The sequence below is a fragment of the Prionailurus bengalensis genome, chromosome E1 (genome assembly GCF_016509475.1).
Source record: "Prionailurus bengalensis isolate Pbe53 chromosome E1, Fcat_Pben_1.1_paternal_pri, whole genome shotgun sequence".
Classification (NCBI taxonomy): domain Eukaryota; kingdom Metazoa; phylum Chordata; class Mammalia; order Carnivora; family Felidae; genus Prionailurus; species Prionailurus bengalensis.
The window spans coordinates 12,225,840-12,249,349 of record NC_057347.1 but is presented as its reverse complement, the minus strand read 5'-3'; the positions used below and the strand labels follow the sequence as shown (position 1 = coordinate 12,249,349).

The window sequence follows — 23,510 nt, the reverse complement described above, 5'->3', positions numbered from 1 at the left end:
AAATAGAATGAAACTAAAAATCAATGACAGAAGGAAAACTGGAAAATTCACAGACATGTGGAAATTCAACAACATATTCTTAAACAACTGATGTCTCAAAGTGGAAATCACAAGGAAAATTACAAAATACCTTGAGATAAGTGAAAATGAAAACGCAAGTTACCAAAAGTTACAGGATACAGAAAAGGTAACGCTAAGAGGGAAATTTATAACTGTAAATGCATATGCACTAAAAAAGAAGAAATTCTCAAATCATAACTTAACTGTACACTATGAGGAACTAGAAAATGAAGCGTGAATTAAACCAAAAGATGGCAGAGGTAAGGAAATAATAAAGATTAGAGTGGAGATAAATAAAATAGGGAAGAAACTGTACTAGAGAAAATCAACAAAACCAAAAGTCGGTTCTTGGAATAGATTAACAAAATTGACAAATCTTTAGCTAGATTGACTAAGAAAAGCAGAAGAGATTCAAATTACTAAAGTCAGAAATGAAAGTGGGACATGAAAAGATGCTCAGCATCACTCATAATCAGGAAAATGCAAATCAAAACCACAGTGAGATATCACCTCACACCTGTCAGAATGACTAAAATCAACAACACAAGGAACAGTAAATGTTGAGGATGTGGAGAAAAAGGAACCCTCTTGCTCTGCTGGTGGGAATGCAAACTGGTGCAGCCACTCTGGAAAACAGTATGGAGGTTCCTCAAAAAATTAAAAATAGAACTACCTTGCAATCCAGGAATTGCACTACCAGGGTATTTACCAAAAAAATACAAAAACACTAATCAAAGGGATACATGTACCCCTATGTTTCTTTCTTTCTTTTTTTTTTTTTTTCACTTAAATTCAAGTTAGTTTACACGTGTGTAGTCTTGGCTTCAGGAGTAGAACCTAGTGATTCATCTCTTACATATGACACCAGCGCTCATCCCAACCAGTGTCTTCCTTAATGCCCATCACCCATTTCATCTATCCCCCCACCCACCTTCCCTCTAGCAGCCCTCAGTTTGTTCTCTGTATTTAAGTGTCTTTCATGGTTTGCCTCCCTCTCTCTTTTTATCTTATTTTTCCTTCCCTTCTCCTATGTTCATCTGTTGAGTTTCTCAAATTTCACATAAGAGTGAAATCATATATCTTTCTCTGATTGACTTATTTCACTTAGCATAATCCCCTCTAGTTCCATCCATGTTGTTGCAAATGGCAAGATTTTATTCTTTTTCACCACCGAGTAGTATTACATTGTATATATAAACCACATCTTCTTTATCCATTCATCCGTCAAGGGACATTTGGGCTCTTTCCATACTTTGGCTATTGTCGATAGTGTTGCTGTGAAAGGGGGTACGTGTGCCCCTTTGAAACAACACACCTGTATCCCTTCGATAAATACCTAGTAGTGCAATTTCTGGGTCGTAGGGTAGTTCTATTTTTAATTATTTGAGGAACCTCCATACTGTTTTCCAGAGTGGCTGCACCAGTTTGCATTCCCACCAACAGCCTATATTAACTGCAGCATTGTTTATAATAGCCAAACTATAGAAACAGCCAAAATGTCCATCAACTGCCGAATGGATAAAGAAGAGGTGATATAGATCTACAATGGAATATTGTTCAGCGATAAAAAAGAATGAACTCTTGCCGTTTGCAACAACATGGATGGAGCTAGAGAGTATAATTCTAAGCGAAATAAGTCTGTCAGAGAAAGACAAACACCATATGATTTCATTCGTATGTGGAATTTAAGAAACAAAACAAACAAACAAAGGGGGGGGGGGGAGAAAGAGAAGGGCAATCCAAGAAACAAACTCTTGGGGCACCTGGGTGGCTCAGTCAGTTGGACGTCCAACTTTGACTCAGGTTGTGATGTCACAGTTCATGAGTTCGAGACCCACGTTAGACTCACATGGAGCCCGCTTTGGATCCTCTTTCTCCCTGTCTTTACTCCTCCCCTGCTCACACTCTCTGTCTTTCTCAAAAGTAAATAAGCAAACAAACAAAAAAAGAAACCAACTGTTAACTGTAGAGAACAAACTGATGGTCACCAGAGAAGAAAAGGGTGGGGGGAGGGGGAAAATAGAGGCTGAGGATTAAAGAGTACACCTATCATGATGAAAATAAAATAAAATGGAAAAAGAGAGAAAGATTAAAAAAAAAAAGAAATGGAAGTGGGGATGTTACTACAGATTTTATAGATTATGAGAATACTATGAACAATTACACATCCAACAAATTGGGTAACCTAGATAGACAAATTCCTAGAAACATACAATCTGTAAGAACTGACACACGAGGAAGGACTATCTGAACAGACCTATATATAACAAGTAAGGAGACTGAACCCGTAATCAGAAACCTCTCAATGAAAGGCCCATGATGAAAAGCCCAGATGGTGTCACCGGTGAATTTTACCAAACATTTAAGGAAGAATTAACATTAGTATTTCTCAGACTCTTCTAAAAAATTGAAGAGGAGGGAATACTTCCTAACTCATTCTATGAGGTCAACATTGCACTGATACCAAAGCCTAATAAAGACAACATAAGAAAAGAAAATTATAGACCAATATGCCTTATGAATCTGGATGTAAAAATTCTCAGCAAAATATTAGCAAATAAATTCCAACAGCATATTAAAAGCATTCTACACCACAGCCAAGTGGGATTTATTCCTGGAATGCAATAATGGATCAATACATGAAAATCCATCAATGCAACACACCACAGTAAAAGAATGGAAAGAAAACTGTATGTTCATCTCAATGGATGCAGACAAAGCATTTGTCAAAATTCAACATCTTTCCATGATTAAAAAAAACACCCAGTAAAGTAGAAATAGAGGAGAATTTCCTCAATATGATAAAAACCATATATGAAAAAACTCACAGTTGACATCCTACCCAATGATGAAAGACTAAGAGCTTCTCTCCTAAGATCAGCAACAAGACAAGAAAGCCTACTTTTCCTGCATCAGTTGAACATAGTACTAAAAGTTCTAGCCAGAGAAATTAGGCAAGAAAAAGAAATAAGGTATCCAAATTGGAAAGGAGAAAATAAAATGATCTCTGTTCACAGATGACATGATCCTACATGTCAAGTCCCTAACAGTTACACACACACACACACACCTGTTAGAACTAATATTAAGTTGTAGGATACAAAACCAATGCACACACACACACACACACACGCAAATATATATATATATATATATATATACACACACACACACACAAATATATATATACACAAATATATCTATATGCAAGTATACACACACACACACACACACACATATTTGCAACAAACAATCCTGAAAGGAAATTAAGAAAACAATTCCATTTACAAATGCGTACAAAAAGAATAAAATATTTAGGAATAAATTTAACCACGGTGACAAAAAAAAAAAGTATATCCTGAAAAACTACCAAACACTGCTGAAATTAAAGAAGCCTAAATAAAAGACATCCTATGTTCATGGACTGGAAGACTTAATGTTGTTCAAATGGCTATACTCCCCAAAGTGATCTATAGATTCATTACAGTCCTTAACAAAATCCTGGTGACTTTTTTACACAAATACAAGAATTCATCCTAAAACTTCATATGGAATTGCAAGGGGCCCTGAATAGGCCAAAGTAATTTTGAAGAATAAGAAGAGTTGGAGGATTACCTTCAAATGTATCAAAGACCTAAACTTCAGACTAAAACTATAAAACTTTTAGAGGAAAACCGGTAACACCTTCATGCATTCCATCTGGCAATTCCACTTTTGATACAACACCTAGATATGTTGGGTTTCATCAAAATTAAAAACTTCTGTCCATCAAGACAGTAAAAACAAAAAGCTCACAGAATGGGAGCAAATATTTGCAAATAACATCTCTGATAAGGGATTAATAGGCAGAAGACATAAAAAACTCCTGAGACTCAACAGCCAAAACAGAAACAACTCAAGTCAAAACTGGGCGAAAGACTTGAGTTGACATTTCCCCAAAGATGGCATCCAAATGGCCCATGAGCATATAAAAATACTCAACATCGCCAGTCATTGGAGAAATCTGAATCGAAACTACAGTGAGACACCACTTCATGCTCATTAGAATGGCAATTATCCAAAAAGTGAAAAATAATGAGTCTTGACAAGAATGTGGAGAAATTGGGACCCTCATGTATTGATTGCGGGAATGAAAAATGCTGCAACCACTATAGAAAACAGTTTGACATTTCTTCACAAAGTTACATATAGAGCTACCATATGACCCAGCAATTCCAGTCCTAGATATATATCCAAAGGAACTGAAAGCAGCGATTCACATAGATACTTGTACACCAACGTTCACAGCAGCGTTATGCACAATAGACCGAAAGTGGAAAACCCGTGTTCATCGATAAATGAAGGGATAAATAAAAAGTGCTATATTATACTGGAATATTACTCAGTTATTAAAATGAGTAAAGTACGGACACATGCAGCAACATGGATGAACCTTGAAGACCTTATGGTAAGTGAAATAAACCAGCCACGAAAAGACAGCTACTGTCTGATTCTGCTTACACGAGGCACCTAGAATAGGCGAATTCATGGCGGCGGAAAGTAGACCAGGGGTTACCAGGGGCTGAGGGGAGGGGAAAGCTGGGATGATGAGAGATTTTGGATCTAGATAGTGGTGACTTGGTAAGCTGCTGGGGGATACACTCCATCCAATGTAGGGCGTAAGCCAAATGGTGACAAGTCGGGGAGAAACACAGGATCCATCTCAGCAAAGAGGTGCAGGTAGAAATTCTCAGAATGATGCCGAAGGAAATCTCGGGGGACAGCTGCCTGCAGGCCTGGAGGGAACACTGTCCCAGCTAAAATGAAAGAGGGAAGGAATGTCTCTGATGAACATTGAAATAATAGACAAGTGAGTATGTTTGACCAACTGCCAGGCTGGGTTTGTCACAGAGCTGAGGATAAATCGCTGACACGTGCAGAGAGAACTCAGGAGCTGTCAACGCCAGGGAAATCATAGCACATGGATAGTTCAGCTGGGAACAAAATTCACAGCATCATAAACGTGTGAGCAACTGTCAGTGAATAACTCAAGGACTCTGACTTATGCTTCCCATACAAGAGTTTCCTCATCTGCGTGAGCGGGGACAGTCATTGGACCACTGTCAAGGAACAAAGGCAATACCAGGACTTAGGAGAGAGAGGAAGAAGAAAAGGGAGAACAATACCGTGGAGGGTTTTACATTTGGGGGCAAGCTGATTAGCTGGCAGTCTACCCTTGAGCACTGGGGTTGACCGGGGGGATCCAAAAGAATTTCCATTGTTGATGGACTCTCTGGAAATCCTGAGGGCGTCAGAGTGGACAGATGCGCAGGCTGTCGGGAGTAGGGTCGGCTGGTCCTGCCACATCTGCCACGGGGTCAGCCCCATTGCTGGGGCCAGAACCGCTCTCCGTCTCCACGGATCTAACTAAACACCATGCTCTGGGAGACTGGGTAGAGGGGAGGTGGTGGGTACGCAGAGGGTGATGTAAGAGTTGAGTTCTCATCTTAGAAAGCAGGAAATTAATGCACAATGTCTAAAATCGAAAAGTCAAGAACTAGCAGTGTGTGCATATCATATTCTGGACATTCAGGTAGCAATGGCTGGAAACCACTGGACTATATATCCCGGGTCCAGCACTTCCTAGCTGTGTGACCTTGGGCAGAACTTTGCCTCCTTGAAACGCAGTGTCCTCATCTATAAAATGGGGATGTTATTGCCGACTTCATAAGCCATTGTGGTTATTACATGTATGGCAAGTGCTTTGCCTCGTATGGTACTGTGCAATTAGTAAAAGGTTAACCCCCTGAGCTATTGCCCTTATTAACATTGCCACTCCTTGCACTATGGAGTATTGTACGGGCCAAGGCCTGGACCTGGGTCAAGGGAAAATTAAAAGGGCCAGTTCCTGCCACAAGGACCCAAGACAACCCTGTGTCTTTCTCCACGGTGGGGAGAGGGTCCTGTGCCCATGAGAAAGAAGCAAGATGGATAAAAGCCTCAGCAACTCCTTCTCGTTCTTTGGAATTTTTTTTTTTTAATTTTTTTTTTCAACGTTTATTTTTATTTTTGGGACAGAGAGAGACAGAGCATGAACGGGGGAGGGGCAGAGAGAGAGGGAGACACAGAATCGGAAACAGGCTCCAGGCTCCGAGCCATCAGCCCAGAGCCTGACGCGGGGCTCGAACCCACGGACCGCGAGATCGTGACCTGGCTGAAGTCGGACGCTTAACCGACTGCGCCACCCAGGCGCCCCTCGTTCTTTGGAATTTTGCCAAGAAAATCTGTCAATGTGACTTGAAAAGAAGGGACCATAAAAAGCTTCAAGACAGGAGGAATTTCTCACCAATCTTTGAATAAACACATGAGCTGGGGGCTTTGAACTAGGTTGTCAGTGGGGGGGGGGGGGTCAGAAGGAGATTCCAACGTGAAGAGATGGGGTGTGTGCCCCGGAGGAGGTCACAGCCTGACACCTGGGGCACATGTGGGAGAACTGGCAATGACCACTTAGAAGCCCGCTTTTATTCCCGTGAAGAAGGGAGAGGAGGGGCGGGGCGGGGGGGGAGGCAAAGAAGGAAATGAGAAGGTGGCTTTTCATTTCAGTTCGTTGTACGTGATTTCTTACCAGGCTCTTCTGAGGTATTGAAACTAGCTCTGAGACTAACCCCTGGGAGCCCCCACCTGCACCCAAAACTACCTTTCAGAGATTGTCAGGGTGGTGAGCCCACCATCCCCACGCTGGATCTAAGTCAGAACTAAACTGAGTCCCGGGAGTACTAGTCAAGTCACTTTCTCAGTTTTGTGCTGATAGGGAATTTTTTTTTTTTTTAAGTAGGTTTCGTGCCCAGCACAAGGCCCAACACGGAGCCTGAACGCATGACCCTGAGATCAAGATCAAGACCTGAGGTGAGAGCAAGAGTCGGACGCCTAACCGACTGAGCCGCCCAGGGGCCCCTCTCAGGTCCGTGTTTGTAGAAAGGGGACGACCATTTCTCCCCATGGCAGTTTTTGCCTCCTGTTAGCTCATTTTGAAAATCGATTTGCCACAGTTCAGTGGCAGAACACGCGTGAGAGAGCAAAGGGGTCTGTGGTGGGGAAAGCACAGTTATGCCTCGTGTCGTTACCGATCACCTTGGGAAAGGGCACGAAACCTCGGTTTTCGTTATCTGCAAAATGGGCGTTCCAGGCTTCCCCCTGCAGAGAAGTTTCCCTCGAGGACGTGTACGTGACATGCGTATAACTGGCCAGAGGCGAAGCTGCCAAGCGGCCGTTATTAGTCTGATGTAAGTGGCAAAAAATAGAATGGATCAATTGTAGTCACAATTGAAATCATCTTACGGTAATATAAAACCATATAATCATAACGATAGAGAATTATTATGACATTATTCTTATTAATAATAATAGTATCATCAAATTAGCACTCCAGGCCTGGGAACTGCTCCCACAACCTCAACCAGTGGCTTAAGCACCATAATTTTCTAAAAACACTTGCCCCCATAGCTGCCTCGCCCCCTTGCCTCTCCTCTGAGCCCTTACATGTGCCTCCCTGGATGACCGTGTGGCCTGAGCACGCCTTCCTGGTGATGGTTCTTGTTTTGTAATTTGACCTTTGGGAGTCACCATTCTGTCTCCTGACACTCTCATTCATCTCTGTATCCGGCGCCTTCCATAATAGGAGGACACAGTAGGTCCTTGATAAATGACCTCATAAATGACCTTGTCCATCATTGTCCCCAGTAAAGACTTGTGGAATGAAAAGCCGTCTCCATTTTTGCACTGTGTTATAGACAGCTGGACCGGGACAATATTTAAGTTTTATTCTGCCCCCTCCCCCGCCTGCATTTCTGTCATTCAAGTAGGACTCAGGGTAAAGGTGTCTTGGCAGACGGAGAGGAGAAAAAAATGCTGGCTTTTGCTTTCAAAACTTAGGGGAGGATATTCTTGACAGAGACAAAGTAACTGAGCCACAGGGGCGCCTGGGTGGCTCAGTCGGTTAAGCGTCCGACTTCAGCTCAGGTCATGATCCCACGGTTGGTGGGTTCGAGCCCTGTGTCAGGCTCTGTGCTGGCAGCTCAGAGCCTGGAACCTGCTTCGGATTCTGTGTCTGCCCCTCCTTCTCTCTCTGCCCCTCCCCTGCTAGCACTCTGTCTCTCTCTCTCTCAAAAAATAAGTAAACATTATGGGGCGCCTGGGTGGCCCAGTCAGTTAAGTGTCCAACTTTGGCTCAGGTCATGATCTCACGGTTTGAGTTCAAGCCCCATGTCCAGCTCTGTTCTGACAGCTCAGAGCCTGTAGCCTGCTTTGGATTCTGTGTCTCCCTCTCTCTCTCTGCCCCTCCCCTGCTCACACTCTGTCCCTCTCTCCCAAAAATGAATAAACCTAAATAAATAAATAAATAAATAAACAGACATAAAAACAATTTTTTTTTAAAGTAGCTGGGCACATGGGGCGCCTGGGTGGCGCAGTCCGTCAAGCATCCGACTTCAGCCAGGTCACGATCTTGCAGTCCGTGAGTTCTAGCCCCGCGTTGGGCTCTGGGCTGATGGCTCAGAGCCTGGAGCCTGCTTCCTATTCTGTGTCTCCCTCTCTCTCTGCCCCTCCCCCGTTCATGCTCTGTCTCTCTCTGTCCCAAAAATAAATAAACGTTGAAAAAAAAAAAAAAAGTACCTGGGCACAGGAAATAATTTCCCCTCTATTAAAAAAATAGCCCAAAGATTTAAATGTGGAAAACAATAAGATTATTAAAATTCTAAAGAAAAAAATGACCTGATATTTCTTTATAACCTTGGAATATGAAAGACTTTTTTAACTATGACACCATATCCAAAATCTGTAAAAGGACTGATAAAATAGACTACACAGAACAAGCAAAGAAAAAAATCACCAAACATGGCCAAAAACACCTCAAGGAAAGTCCAAAGGCAAATGAAAAATGGAAACAAAACATTTGCATCTTTTATTTATAAACAGAAAGGAAAAGGCCAGCCACCCAATAGAAAATTGGGCAAACACAATGAACAGACAGTTCACAGACAGGGGAAAACATCATAAAGATGTTTGGTCTCATTCCTAATAGAAGATAAATTCAAACTATGCTGATTCTATCTTTCCTTAATAGACTTAAAAATCCAGAAGCTTAATTGCACCTTCTATTGGCAAGGCCATAAGGAAACTGGCACTCTCATTCACCATGGAAAGAGAGGAAACAGGGATAACCCTCGTGGAGGGCAATTTGGCAACATTTGTCAAAATTACTGATGTATTGGGGCGCCTGGCTGGCGCAGTCGGTTAAGCGTCCGACTTCAGCCAGGTCACGATCTCGCGGTCCGTGAGTTCGAGCCCCGCGTCGGGCTCTGGGCTGATGGCTCGGAGCCTGGAGCCTGTTTCCGATTCTGTGTCTCCCTCTCTCTGTCCCTCTCCCGTTCATGCTCTGTCTCTCTCTGTCCCAAAAATAAATAAACGTTGAAAAAAAAATTACTGATGTATTTACCACTGATATAGTGATCAAACTCTGATTTATCTCAAAGTGTGAGATAATAAATCCATTGCAGCAGTGTTCGTAATAGCAGAAGATTGGGGAAAAACCAACTGCCCATCAATAAGGGAGTGAATGAGTAAATTATAATATTCTTATATACTGGACTATGCACCTATAAAAAAGGATGAGGAAGCTCTTTATATATTACTATGAAAGAACTCCAAGATATATTATGTGGAAAAACAAAAATAAAAATAAACAGGGTTTCTTTCTTTCTTTTCTTTCTTTCTTTCTTTCTTTCTTTCTTTCTTTCTTTCTTTCTTTCTTCTTTCCTTCCTTCCTACCCTCCTTCCTTCCTTCCTTCTTTCTTTATTTTTGCAAAAAGGGGGGAAGTTCAAATCTATAAGAGTTGGTATATATGTAACGAAACACCGCAAAGAAACTTAAGAAACAAAAAATGGTGTTTTAAATACAATTTTTAGAAATAAATTCAACAAAAAAGTGTAAAACTTGTACACTGAAAACTACAAAAGATTGTTGAAAGAAGAATTTAAAGACCTAAATAAATGGAGAGAAAGCCTATGTTCATGGATTGAAAGATTTAATATTGTTAAGATGGCAGTATTCCCCAAATTATTCTACAGATTCAATGAAATCCTAATAAAAATACCAACTGGCTTTTCCGCAGAATTTGACAGCTGATCCTAAAATCTTATGGAAATGCAAAGGACCCAGAAGAGCCAAAACAATCCTGAAAAAGAGAAACATAGCTGGGAGACTCACACTTTTCAATTTCAAAAACTTACTACAAAGCAATAGTAAATAAGACAGTGTGATACTGGCATAAAGATAAGCATAGACCAATGGAATAGAATTGAGAGTCCACAAATAAAGCTTAACATTTATGTTCAGTTGATAAGGGTACCAAGGCAATTCAATGGGAGAAAGGATAATCTTCTCAACAAACAGTGCTGAGACCACAGGATAGCCATGTGTAAGAGAACAAATTTCGACGCCTACCTCACACCACACACAAAAATTAACTCACAGTGGATCATAGATCTAAATGTAAGAGCTACAACGACAAGCTTAGAAGAAAACAGGAGTGAATCTTCATTATTTGGGGTTAGGCAATGACACAAAATGCATAAATGACTATAGAGAAGATGAAGAGATTAAACTTCATGAAAATCAAACACATTTGTGTTTCACAAAATAACCATCAAGAAAATAAAAGGGGGGCGGTGCTTGGGTGGCTCAGTTGGTTAAGTGTCCAATTCTTGATTTGGGTTCAGGTTGTGATCTCACAGTTTGTGAAATCGAGCCTCACTTGGCATTCTCTCTCTTCCTCTCTCTCTGCCTCTGTCTCTCTCTCTCTCTCTCAAAATAAATAAAATAATTTTTAAAAAAAGAAAGAAAAGAAAAGGACAGTCCATAGATGTGGAGGAAACATTTGCAAATCATATATTTGTTAAGGGATCCAGAATATATAAAGAATGCTTATAACTGAACAATGAAGAAACATCTCAATTTAAAAATGGGTTAAGGAGTTAGACATTTTTCCAAAAATATATCTGAATCAGCACAGGAAAAGGCGCCCAACATCATTTGTCAATTAGGGAAATGCAAATCAACGCGACACTGAGAGACCTACTAAGATAGTTACAATGAAAAGATGGAAAATGACAAGTGTTGGTGAGGATGCGGAGAATTTGAAGCAAGATGATCAGATGGTCATCTACTGTGGGAAACAATCTGGTAGTTTCTCAAAATGTTCAACACAGAATTGCCACAGGCTGCTGCGACCACACTTCCAAGAAAAATGAAAACATATGTCAACCCAAATACTTGAACACAAAAGTTCACGGCAGCATTATTCATAACAGCCAAACAGCAGAAACGGCCCAAATGTCCACCACACGACGAATGGATAAACAAAACGTGGCATATCCATTCAATGGAATATAATTTGGCCAGAAAGAGGAACAGAGTGCTGACATGTGCCAGAACATGAATGAACCTTAAAAACATCGTGCTAAGAAGAAGAAGCCAGTCGCAAAGCACCACATTCAATTTTTATAAAATGGCCCACGGTAGGCAAATTGGTAGAGACAGAAAGTTGCAAAACCACATTCAATTTTTATAAAATGGTCCAAATTAGGCAAATGGATAGAGACAGAAAGGGGTGTGGAGGGACTGAGGGGTGGGGAGTGGTGAAATGTCCTAAAATTAGATTATAGTGATGATTGCACAAGTCTGTAACTATAATAAATAACATTGACTTGTACACTTTAAATGGGTAAACTTTCAGGCACGTAAATTATATGTCGGTAAGGCTGTTTATTCCAGGGGAGGCAGGAACTGGGCAGATGGGGGACAGGGAGGGAAGAAGACTTCATATTATATACCTTTTTATACTGTCTGGGCTTGCAAAGCGTGACCACTACCTACTCAAAAAGCCAACTTTTAAAAAAGTTTACTTATTTATTTTGAGAGAGGGAGACAGAGGAGGGGGGAAAGGCAGAGAGAGAGAATCCCAAGCAGGCCCTGTGCAGAGCTGAGAGCACAGAGCCCCACGCACAGCTTGAACTCACAAACCGTGAGATCATGACCTGAGCCGAAATCAAGAGTCGGCTGCTTAACCAACTGAGCCACCCAGGCGCCCCTCAACAAGCAAATTTAAAACGCCAAAGAATCACACAAAATTAAAAAGAGACCTCTGACCCTTCCCTCATTTGGGGAGAGGAGAGGGAGGGTGCTAACCCACTGTGAAGGGAGGGCTGGGTGGGCCAGGTGGGTTAGATTGGACAGGGCAGCCCTAGAGAGCTTCTAAGACTCATTCATGGTCTGGAAGCCAGCAAGCTGTAGAGATTTATGGGGACATAGTTGGGCAGATGGCTGACAACCAGCAGACCAGAGGGTGCCGTGGCTGCTCCCCACTCCCCAACCACCACCTGGACCTACATAAAATCCCAAAACCATCATCCAGCCCCAAAGAAGGGCAGGAAAGCCCCAGGACCGACACAGGCTGGGCAGAATAGAAGCCTGAGAAAGAAGTTCCACAGCCCTTCTCGGAACCTTTGCTTGTGACTCCTCAAGAGGGCTTCTGGAGGGTTCGAAGCCCTTGTGAGGTTTTGAGGGACATCTGGTGGGGCAGAGACTCTTCTTCATTGTGCAGCCGGGGAAACAGAGTCTGGAGAGGTGAAGGGCCCGTCCAAGGTCACACGGTGAGTCCGTGAACATGGGGAGCCAGAACCCCTGACTGCAGGCCGGTACTGATTCTGCTGTGCCAGGCAGCCTCGCTCAGCACTGGGTCACAGTTCTGACCGATTCTCAGCCCGTGGTCCTGGAGGCCCCGGCACTTTCACCCTGTGTCAAGGTGGGTGTCCTCACCTGTTCCGGCTGTCTCAGAAATTTTATACATTTGAGCCCTTTGCTGGGGACCTGTCTGGGGACATGGTCACTGGATGCAAAAAGGAATCAGAGAAAAGATAGACTCCTTGCCTGACGTGTGGGGGACAGAGCAGCAGCGTGGGTCCCATCGGCTCCAGCAACCTATGCTTCCTGCTCTGTCACTTTGAACGAACCTTTAAAACCCTGATAAAAATTCTACAGGGCATACGATCCAGGTTCTTCCATAAATAAACAACGGGGGGAATAAATGAGACCAGATGGGAATTGCTCTAGATTAACACATACAATCAAAGGTAGAATGTGGTCTGTGCTCAGATCCTGATTTGAACAAACCGACTGGAAAAGACATTGATCAGACAACTGGGAAACCTCAACCCTGATCGGCTATTTGGTCCTAGTACTCGGGGGTCATTCTTTTCAGAATTGGTCAGGCCATGATGGTTAGTTTTCTGGGTGTTGTTTTCTTAAAAAGTTTTTAAGAGATGGCTGCTGAGGCATCCACACATCAAAGAATACAATGTTTGTTATTAGCTTTAAGATGATCCAGTGGGGCTGGAGGGGGAAAATGGCGGGCGTAGACGATCTAAGGCTGGCCATACGTTGATAATTGTTAAAGTCAGGGGATGCATGCAGAAGGTGCATACCTACCCTCCAGCCTCCCAGCTCCTCTCCCGGCGTGCAAGCTGCAAACCCCCAGAGCCCCCAGACTTGGGGTGGCCCCCAGACAAGCCCGAGCTTGTCCATCTGTTATGGGTGCTACTCGCGCCGAACCCCACTGAACCCATGCGGGGCGCCCCTGGCCAAGCCCTCCTTGCCCCCACTGCCCCCCCACCCGGCCACCTCCCCGGCTACTCACACCACTCCGGGCCCGCCCGGGTCCGGCCACCTCGCCTGCTCCGGCCCAAGCCACTCATTACTCAGGACGTTTATTATTAGCCTTAGATTTGATTAGTGCCTGAGCTGCACTTCCTGGGTTTTCCCCCCAACCTGTAGGATGTAAATCAGCGGCACCCCCTCCCGCCCCTGCACCTGCGTGGTAGGAGCCGAGGCGGGTGGCCTGGGCGTGCTTCAGGAGTCCCCAACGGTGCTGTCTGCGGAGCCTCCCCTGCATGCTGCCCGGCAGGGCCCGCAGGGCAGGGGGGCTGGCCTGGCCTTGAGATGAGGTATAGACTGGTATGACCCCCATCTGGCCCTGACCCCGCACTTGGACCTGGTTTCCTGCCCCCTGGCACACACCCCAGGCTGCACCCAGGACGAACCAGCTCTCCAGCCTCAGGCCCTTCCCCCTTCCTTGACGACCATTTCCTATTTCATTGCGGGGTCATCTCTTGTTTGGTCCTCAGGCTCCACTGAGGGGCCAACTCCTCCGGGAAGCCATCCCTGATTTCTCTGTGCTTCCTAAGCCCTATCCTTACCCGTATCAAAGCACTCAACAGGCTGACACTAGAGCAGGACAGCCTGGGTTTGAATCTCAGCCCGGCCACTTACCAGCAGGAAGCCTTGGAGACAATTCACTTAACTTCTCCGTGCCTCCATTTTCTCTCCTCATAAGTGGGTATAACAACAGTTCCTGGCTCACGGGTTGTTGGGAGAATGGAAGGGGCACAGTTAAATTCTTAGGGCAAGTTCTCAGCATGTAGCAAGTTCTCAAGAAACAATATGGAGGATTAGCACCGTAGCCCTCATCACACTCTTGTGACTTGATTTCCATGGCTTCCCAACTCCCTCCATGGGATTAAGACGGGAGTGAGACAAATTTAGGAGCCCATGGCATTTAGGAAGGAAGTTTGAGGGATGGGAAGGAATCAGGCAGGTGGAGGGGAAGCAGGAGGGCATCCCAGGAAGCAGTTAGGACAGGAGTGAGGGCAGAAGGGAGGAAAGCGAAAGGCTGATTTGGATGAACCTGACCCGAGACAACAGCAGAGGACATACAAATGATTGGTAAGCCTTAAAAAGTGCTCGGACTCAAAAAGCAGAGAAACACAACCTCAACAACGAAGAAGGAATTTTTATCCGTCAGGTTGGCAAAATCTGAAACTTTGATGATGCCGAGAACTAGAGGTGATCTAGGGAAATGTGACCTCACGCCCTGCTGGAGGGAGGGGGTTGTACTACCATTTTGGAGGGCAATCTGCCAGGACCAATGAAAACGCACAGCCTACACCCAACCCACAACCCAGAAATTCTCCTCCATGTGCCACAGGTGCACAGCGCTGTTCGCGGAAGCCTAGCTAATACTAGGGAGCATCTGGAAACAGCATAAATGTCCAACCCACAGAGCATGGCCGGATAAAGTGAGGCTCACAGGTCGTAACCAGGGATATAATGCAATGGAGATATTCACAGATCTAGAGGAGACAGATCTGTAGGCAGTGATGTGGAGTGATGGTCAAGACAAATCACTGAGTGAAAAACAAATAAAAAAGGAGTTTGTAGCCTGATACCTACGGTAAGATACCTTTTTGTGAAGCAGAGTCATGAATCGCATTCTCCATGGCCCCCTACACAGTGGGCATGATGACGATGGTTGCCCCAGGGTAGAACAAGAGGGGACGAGGTTTGGGGGTGATGGTCAAAGGTGACTTTAGTACTATTTGTAACGCTTTAATTTTTACACGGAGAAGATACTTACGTATTACTTGTGTCAGTGAAAAGTAACAAAGCTGCGGGGTGGGGCTGGGAGCCAGAGGCAGTCACAGACACTGTTGCCAGGAACTTTCTGCCTGTTGAAAGCCCAGAGTCAGTGTTGGCTGCCCTCAGTGCGTCTCCTCCTTACAGAGCTGGGGCTCTCACCGCCTCACAAAGCAGCTGGCTCCCGGGGGGTTAGTTCTGACCGTTAAAAAGCGGTCTCTGTCTATCGAGCAGCCTGTGCCTTCCAGAAACAGACCCGCTAGACTGATTGCTATTTTCTGCAGCCACACACATTGCCTTGCTCAATGAGATAGCACTTTGGAGTTAGAAAGCAGGCATGGGGTAGGCAGACAACGAAAATCAAATATAATCCAATCTGATTTGTAGGGTGGCCAGGAACTGAATGGTAGAGTTTCCTAAAGTCTCATTGCTGATCGAAGCTGGTTAGCGCTGTTGCTCAAACACCTTTTACAGATAATGGATTTTATTTGTTTTCTATTTTCTTTCATCAGAAGTGTAATTTACATGAAGTGAAATGCATGAATTTTGAGTGTGCAGGTCAATGAATGCTTACTATGTGCGTACCCAGACAACGCCACCCAGATCAGGACTTTGGACATTTGGAGCCCCCCAGAAGGCCCCCTCACTGCCCCTTCAGGAAGTCACCCCGCCACCGCAGAATAGCCATCATCCTGACTTCTGTCCCCATAGATTCATTTTGCTTGTTCCTGAACTTCGTATAAACAGGAACATACAGGGGAGAGGGAGGGAGGCAAACCATAAGAGACTCTTAAATACTGAGAACAAACTGAGGGTTGATGGGGGATGGGGGACAGGGGAGAGTGGGTGACGGGCACTGAGGAGGGCACTTGTTGGGATGAGCACTGGGTGTTGTATGGAAACCAATCTGACAATAAATTATGTTTAAAAAAAGGAAACAGGAACATACAGAGGGGATTATCCACAACTTTCTTCTGACTTCTTTTGGTTGGTGTCAGATTTTGTTAAGCCAGACAGAGCAAAGCTATGGGACATTTTTGGAAGGAGTTGTCCAACCTCCAAGGGCCTCATTTTCTCCTGATCTAATGGATGAATGTGAAGCTGAACAGCACAGACCAAAGCTCATGTGACCCCTCCCCACCAGTGCCACACAATTGTTAACAATTATTATTATTGCTGCCTCTGAGCTCAGATTTCACAACCCATGAAAATAGAGTCCCCTCCTCCCTGGGCTCCCTCAGAACAGGTGCTGGAGACTTCTGAGCCTCATTCTGAAACCAGCCCTCTCCGAGCTGTCTCCCGGGGCGGGCGGGGGACGCAAGATTCTAATTTTAAGCTCCACACTTAAGGGGACAGAAGAGTTCTGGAACCCAGGGTAAAGATCCCTTGTATACGTCCAGGTTTGGGAGCTGATTCATTCAAATATGTGGACCTAAACAGTTAAAATGAGCACACGGTAAAGAAAAATTCACACGGTGTGAAAGGGAATATAGTGACAAAAAAGAAACTTCTCTCGTATCTAGATACTCTAGTCGGCCCTTTCGCTGCTTGGAGGCAGCAACTGTGACCAAATCTGGTTCACACAGGCTTCCGCAAAGCCCTGGCATTTACACACATGTATGTGTCGATGGATGATAGATTTCGCCTCAGCCCTCCCACCCAACATACATTTTTTTTTACACAATTGCTGGTCTATACAGATTAAACACACTGTAAACATCTGACCTTTTTTCACTTGATATATCCTATCAATCAATTCTTACCTTTTTAAACAAGCTCTTAAAATGCTCATTGGAAATAATAACAACAGTGAGCATTTATGTGACACTTACCATGTTGCAGGCACTATTCTAAACCTTTTATATATATGTTCATTTAACATACATTTTGTCTTTGTGTCTCAAAGACTGGATTGAATTCCCTAAGTGGATTACTTGGTCAGAGGAAAGGTTGTCACGTTGACTGATATTTTCCAATGAGACTGTTCCTCTCTACACGAGGGCATTGGTGATATTTTGGACCTGAGAACGTTTTGCCCAAGCTAGGTGTTCTGGTCTCTCTGAGGCAGCGAGGGTTTGTCTTCGCCACAGCCTGCTGTCTGCCAACCCCCCTCCCCCGGTCCAAGACCGTACTCTTGAACCTTCTCTGAGAGAGTCCTAGAGGTAAGACAAAAGCAAGAGTGTCCCAAAAAGGACATTTCTTAGAAATGCAGTGAAAGCCCTGATTTTCATGATTGCAATTTACATATACGACTCAGATGTGAATTTCCTGTATTGCTAATGTACCTATTCCCTCGATTTGTGCTAATTTCTCAGAAATGCTAAATACCTTTAGCAAAACCTGCTTCAAAGGAGCAAAGGGCAGTTTCTACAGGAAGAGCCCCAGCTTTGGTGGGAAGACTTAGTTTCTCTTTCCATTTAAAAAAATTTTCCCTCAAAATTTTTATGGTGAAAAATTCAAAACTCAGAGAAGAGGGGAAAGTAACATAGAAGGGATACCCACAGACGGTCTTGCAAGGCTTAACCAGTGTTCACATGGGTGTCCTCCTATCTACTTTCCCGTGGGGACATCTGAAAGCTTTGCAGACTGTGACATTCACTCCTCAACGCTTCAGCGGACATCTCCCAAGACGGGGACGTTCTCTCCCATAGACTTACCATTTCCACACCTAAGAAAATCAGCAGTAATTCAACACACCACCCAATATCGAGTCCATATTCAAACGTCACCTGCTGTCCTACAAAGCTTTTTTTTTGGCTGCCTCCGTTTATGTTTTATGCTTTGTTTTGTTTTGTTTTGTTTTTTAAAGAAACCTCTACAGTGCCATTTATTTATTTAGTTTATTTTTATTTATTTATTTTTTAAAGTTTATTCATTTGTTATTTCAGAGAGAGCACAAGTGGGAGATGGGCAGAGAGAGAGGGAGACATAGAATCCGAAGAAGGCTCCAGGCTCTGAGCTGTCAGCACAGAGCCCGACGTGGGGCTCGAACTCATGGACTGCGAGATCATGACCTGAACTGAAGTTGGATGCTTAACCAACTGAGCCACCCAGGCACCCCTATTTTTTTTTTATTATTTTTTTAATGTTTTATTTATTTTTGAGAGATGGAGACAGAGAGACAGAGTGCAATCGGGGGAGGTGGAGATAGAGAGGCAGACCCAGAACCCGAAGCAGGCTCCAGGCTCCGAGCTGTCAGCACAGAGCCCGATGTGGGGCTCGAACCCACAAACTGTGAGATCATGACCCGAGCTGAAGACACTTAACTGTCTGAGCCACCCAGGCGCCCCTTGGCAGCCTCTTTTGAATCAAAATCCAGTCAAGGGTCAACTATGGGATTTGGCGATTGTGTCTCTTTATAGCCAGTTTTGGGGTGTAGAACAGTCCCCTCCCTTTCGCTCTTTCTTCTTTCTTTCTTTTTTTAATCTTCTTTTCCTTTCATTTCTTTGTCTGCCATGGACTCAGCCTCTCTCTTATAGAACGTCCCACATGTGCCTCTCTGACTGCTTCCTCGGCTGTGGTTTAACAGGTTCCTCTATCCTGTCTGACTTCCTGGAAGCGGAATGCTAGGGCTGCGCACTCTCTAGGATTTGGGGAGAAGCCCTCCCAGGGGGTGGGGTCTTCTTCCTGTTGAATCGCATCAAATGGTACGTGGGGCCAACTGTCCCCCACGTGGCGAGGCCGGATTGGATCACCTGTTAAGGTGGCGACACGAAACGCCCCCTCCACAATTAGTGTCCCCTGCAGGTGGCACTTTGGCACCTTCCACATCCTGGTCCCCAACCACCATTCACTGAGGGTCGTCATCTGAAACAAGCCTAGCACTTAAAATACGGTGGCTCTCTAAAGCTATCATTCCTTCCACATTCCTTAGCCGGTGTTTTCTGTGACGGGCTTCCTTTTCATTTCTCTTGTTGAAAAGAATACACAGAACATAACCGTGAGTAAGATAACAAAACCCATGTTTTCGCCGCCCAGAGTTATGTGTGAGCCGGTTGGCATGTTCACTTTCAAATGTTTCTTTTTTTTTTTTTTTTAAAGATTTAAAAAAAAATTTTTTTTAACGTTTATTTATTTTTGAGACAGAGAGAGACAGAGAATGAACAGGGGAGGGGCTGAACAGAGAGAGAGGGAGACACAGAATCCGAAACAGGCTCCAGGCTCTGAGTGGTCAGCACAGAGCCCGACGCAGGGCTCGAACTCACGGACCGTGAGATCATGACCTGAGCCGAAGTCGGACGCTTAACCGACGGACCCACCCAGGCGCTCCTCAAATGTTTCTTTTAAGAAACAAAACATTACAGCTCTGAAATCTCCCCGGCCCCCTCCCCCTCCCCCCACCCCTCCCCTCCCCCGATGGAACCATGGTAAGGATGGCTTCATCTTCCAGGCTTCTTTTTATGCCTTTGTAAGTATGCGTTTATCTGTGAATGATACAGTGTATGTCACTATTTATGGTATTCTGCGTAGGCCATTATGCATTTTCCTACTTTCTCCCAACATTGTGGAGATCGACTCATATTAATTCATACAGAGCTAGTTCGTTCCTTTTAACTGCTGCCTCGTATTCTCATTTAGTCTTCTGTCCCTGCCTTGTTGAGAAACATTTACGTTGTTTCCAATTCCTTGCTGTATGAATCGTGCCATCCTGGGCAGGCCTGTGCATGCTTCTTTGTGCAAACGTGAAAGTCTCTCTAGTGGGGACGTTCTCAAACAGGACCTCTGAATTGTGGGGCGTGTACCTTCCCGATTTTAGTAGCTGTTGCCAAACTGGCCACACTGAGATTCATTCCCACTGGCAGGGTATCACTATCCCATCCCCGCAGCTCTGATCTACATAGGGCGGCCTCAGACTGTTTCATTTGGTATCAGATGTTCTGGCAATCTAATGGGTGCGCGTTGGCATCTTGTTGCTTTAATTTGCATTTCCTGATGACCAGCAAGTCTGTGCACCGATGTTTATTGGCTGCTGGGCCACCTGAAGGCTTGCAGTTACTCACTGGGAAGGAAGGAACGTGACAAGAGGCAGGGGGCGGGGGGGGGGGGGAGGATGCATTACTATTCACTCTTGTGGAGACATCTGGTGCCTCTGAAGCCCACCCTAAGCCAGTGAGGTGCTATATTAGCTAACAGGTGGATATCATGGAGGGAATGCAATTATTCTCGATTCATAATGTCCCTGTATTTGTGTTAATAATACTTGTCACCGATTATTGGCTTACCGTGCACAAGGCAATTTATAGATTTTATTTAATTCTCTCAGAAACCTATTTATTATTATTCCTATTTTACCGAAGAGGAGACTGAGGGTCAGGGAGGTACAGTGACTTGCCTAAGGTCAAAGAGCTGGTAAGTGGGCTACCCGCAGCGCCCAAACCTTTCCCTCTGGACAGCATCGCCTCTCCATACTCCTCCCACATGCCCAGACGGTTCCCGGAGAGAAGAAAAGATGACTTCTTACCAAAAGAAGAAGTGGGGTTCTGGTTGTCCCGCCCCTCCCCTTGGCTATGAGCAGAGAAATTTTTTGTTAACCAAAAAGTGCAGCCTTGCAAATAGCTCCCAGCCCACTGACTCGGGTTTCTGGATCAGGAGACAAACAGAGAAGGCAGCTTAAAGTACTTCTTTCCTCACTGCAACTCAGGAAGGAGAGGTGAGTCAGTGATCTCTTAAATCTTTTACGGTTTTTGGATCGGTCGGAGCCGGAGTGGGTGGGCAATGGAGCTACGAGACTCAACGGGGGGGGGACCTTTTATCTCTTAAGTTTGGGAACAAGAGGAGTCTCTCCGCCTCTCCCTCCAAGCCCTCTCTTGTACATGTGATGTTGGGCAGAGATATTTACAGACGTCTCCACTGTCGTCCAGACTCTAGAAGAGAAGTAGTTCGTAGACGTCAGTTCCAGCCTGCCCATTTTATAGATGGGAAAGCTGAGGCATTGAAGTCTCTAGGCTCTGGGCTGGTGTGTGAGTTGTCCTCAGAGCCCAGCAAAATATTCAGCATGTCATATACGTCTCACAAAGATTTGTTGAGTGAATAAACGAATGGATGAGAAGGTTGGAAATTAAAAACGAACAAAGCCCTCAAGATTTTGGTTCCTTCGGCTTCTGCTGGGCGGTGACCAATTCAGGGAAGGAAAATCAGTGAACCGGGTCTTTCGTGAGAAGATGAGACTGGGCCCCACGGTGAGGCAGAGGTGACTCAGCGAGCACTCGCATCCACAGTCCACTGATTCACAGACGTCCCGGGCCGGGGGGAGGCTAGAAGTACAAAGCCAGGCACGAAACCTGCACAAGGCCCCACACTATCTAGTCCCACTGCATCACTGCTCTCCTTTCCCACCTCCCTCCCCTGCTCACTCCAGGAGACCAGCCAGACACATTCCCCACCTCAGGGCCTTTGCCCCTGCCGTTCTCCCTGCTGAGATGCTCAGCCGTGACCAGCATTCTCAACCCAATCACTTGCTGCCACACTTATTTGGTTTATTTCCTTCTGAGCGCTCACATCTGCTTAGAGTGAGCTTGTTCACGTGCTTACTGGCAGATCATCCGCTTCCCCAGTGGACCGTAAGCTTCAGCAGGCCTTACGGCAGGCAGGGGCTTCGTGTTGACATCACCGTGTCCCTGGTACCTGGAGCTGTGCCTGGCACGTGAGAGGCACCCAACAGACAGTTGCTGCATGAATGAGAGGGAGGAGGAGACTAGCTGCCGATTTCTGTGCTGAGGCCTCTGGCCTCCCTTATCTGTACACAGTAGGAGATGAGCTGGAAAAGGGGCTTGGGCCCCACAGTGAAGGCAATGGTGTGTGTGTGCTGGGGGGAGGCATTAGGAGCATAATCAGCGACCATAGTTAGTTGAACTACTACGATGTGCCAGGCACAAGCTTTATTTTAAATTGCTTCATCCTCAAAATAAGGCAGATGCCACCAAGGGCCCCGTTTTACAGATAAGGGAGTCGAGGCTTAAAGAGACTGAGCATTTTCCCCATCGCCAAGAATGTGGCAGAGCTGAGGTTTCCTCCCATAGTATCTGACCCTGGAGCCCATGATCTTCCCAGTGGGTGCCGGATCAGCTGGGGTGGTTACAAATGTTCATCAAGCTCCAAATACGAGCCTGAGCTCCTGCCTGACCCTGACGTTCTTCTGCCGGGGACCCCGGACCCTCTCAGAGAGGACATGTCGGACCAAAGGCAGAGTTGTTCACTCACTCAGTCCACAAGCATTAATTGAGCACCTACTGTGTGCAGGGGTGCTGGAGACATGGCAGGGTGAAGGTCAAAGTTCCTGCAGGGAAGCCCACAGTGCGTGCACAGTGAACTTGAAAAAGGCCTGCGGGGGCGGATTTGAGAAGTAGCAGAGAAATGTTTACTGAACAGAGAAATGATTGAAATAATACGTTGGACTCCCTCAGTACCTGGCATAGAGAAAGTCCTCCAGATATATCTGAGTTGGATTGAATTGAATTGAATCAGATCAACGCTTGGGAAAAACAAACAAAAAAAAAACCAAACACAGTTTCTGGTGCAGCCTCTCAGTCTCACGGGAAAATTCCCTCCAAGAAAAAAGAGGGTGAGTGTTAATCTCCCAGCGGCTAGCAAACGCAAAACAATAAATGCAGATGGAATAGGGCAGATTAGCAAGCATCAGATTGCAGAAGCAGAATTTAAAAGTTTTGGGTGAAGGAGAAAAAAATACTTAAGACCGTTTGTGTTGCAGGGTTTGAATTTAATCTCCTGCTACTATTCAAGGCTAGTGTATTTTTCTCCTTTTTCCTGATTAAGTGGGAAATTGGCCCCAGTACAGGTGGTTAAACTAGCTCTTGGGCCCCCTCAACCACATGGCTGGGCTGGGCTAGTTGTTTCAGCTCTGGGTCTAAAGCGGCTAAGGACACAGGGACCCCAGGGTACAAATGGTGAGATCCTGCTTCCAGCTGCCTGCCCTGAACCGTCGACC

The 23,510-nt window shown here is 45.1% G+C and overlaps 1 protein-coding gene across 1 annotated transcript in view; it reads right to left on the bottom strand.

Moving 5' to 3' along the window:
* TNFRSF13B (TNF receptor superfamily member 13B) overlaps positions 1–13,871 on the bottom strand; it is a 36,585-nt gene extending 22,714 nt beyond the window's left edge. The window contains exon 1 of the mRNA XM_043583356.1: positions 13,791–13,871. Coding sequence (XP_043439291.1) covers positions 13,791–13,848 — 58 coding nt within the window. The 5' untranslated portion in view covers positions 13,849–13,871. The remainder of the gene's footprint in view (positions 1–13,790) is intronic.
* Positions 13,872–23,510: the final 9,639 nt, after the last annotated feature.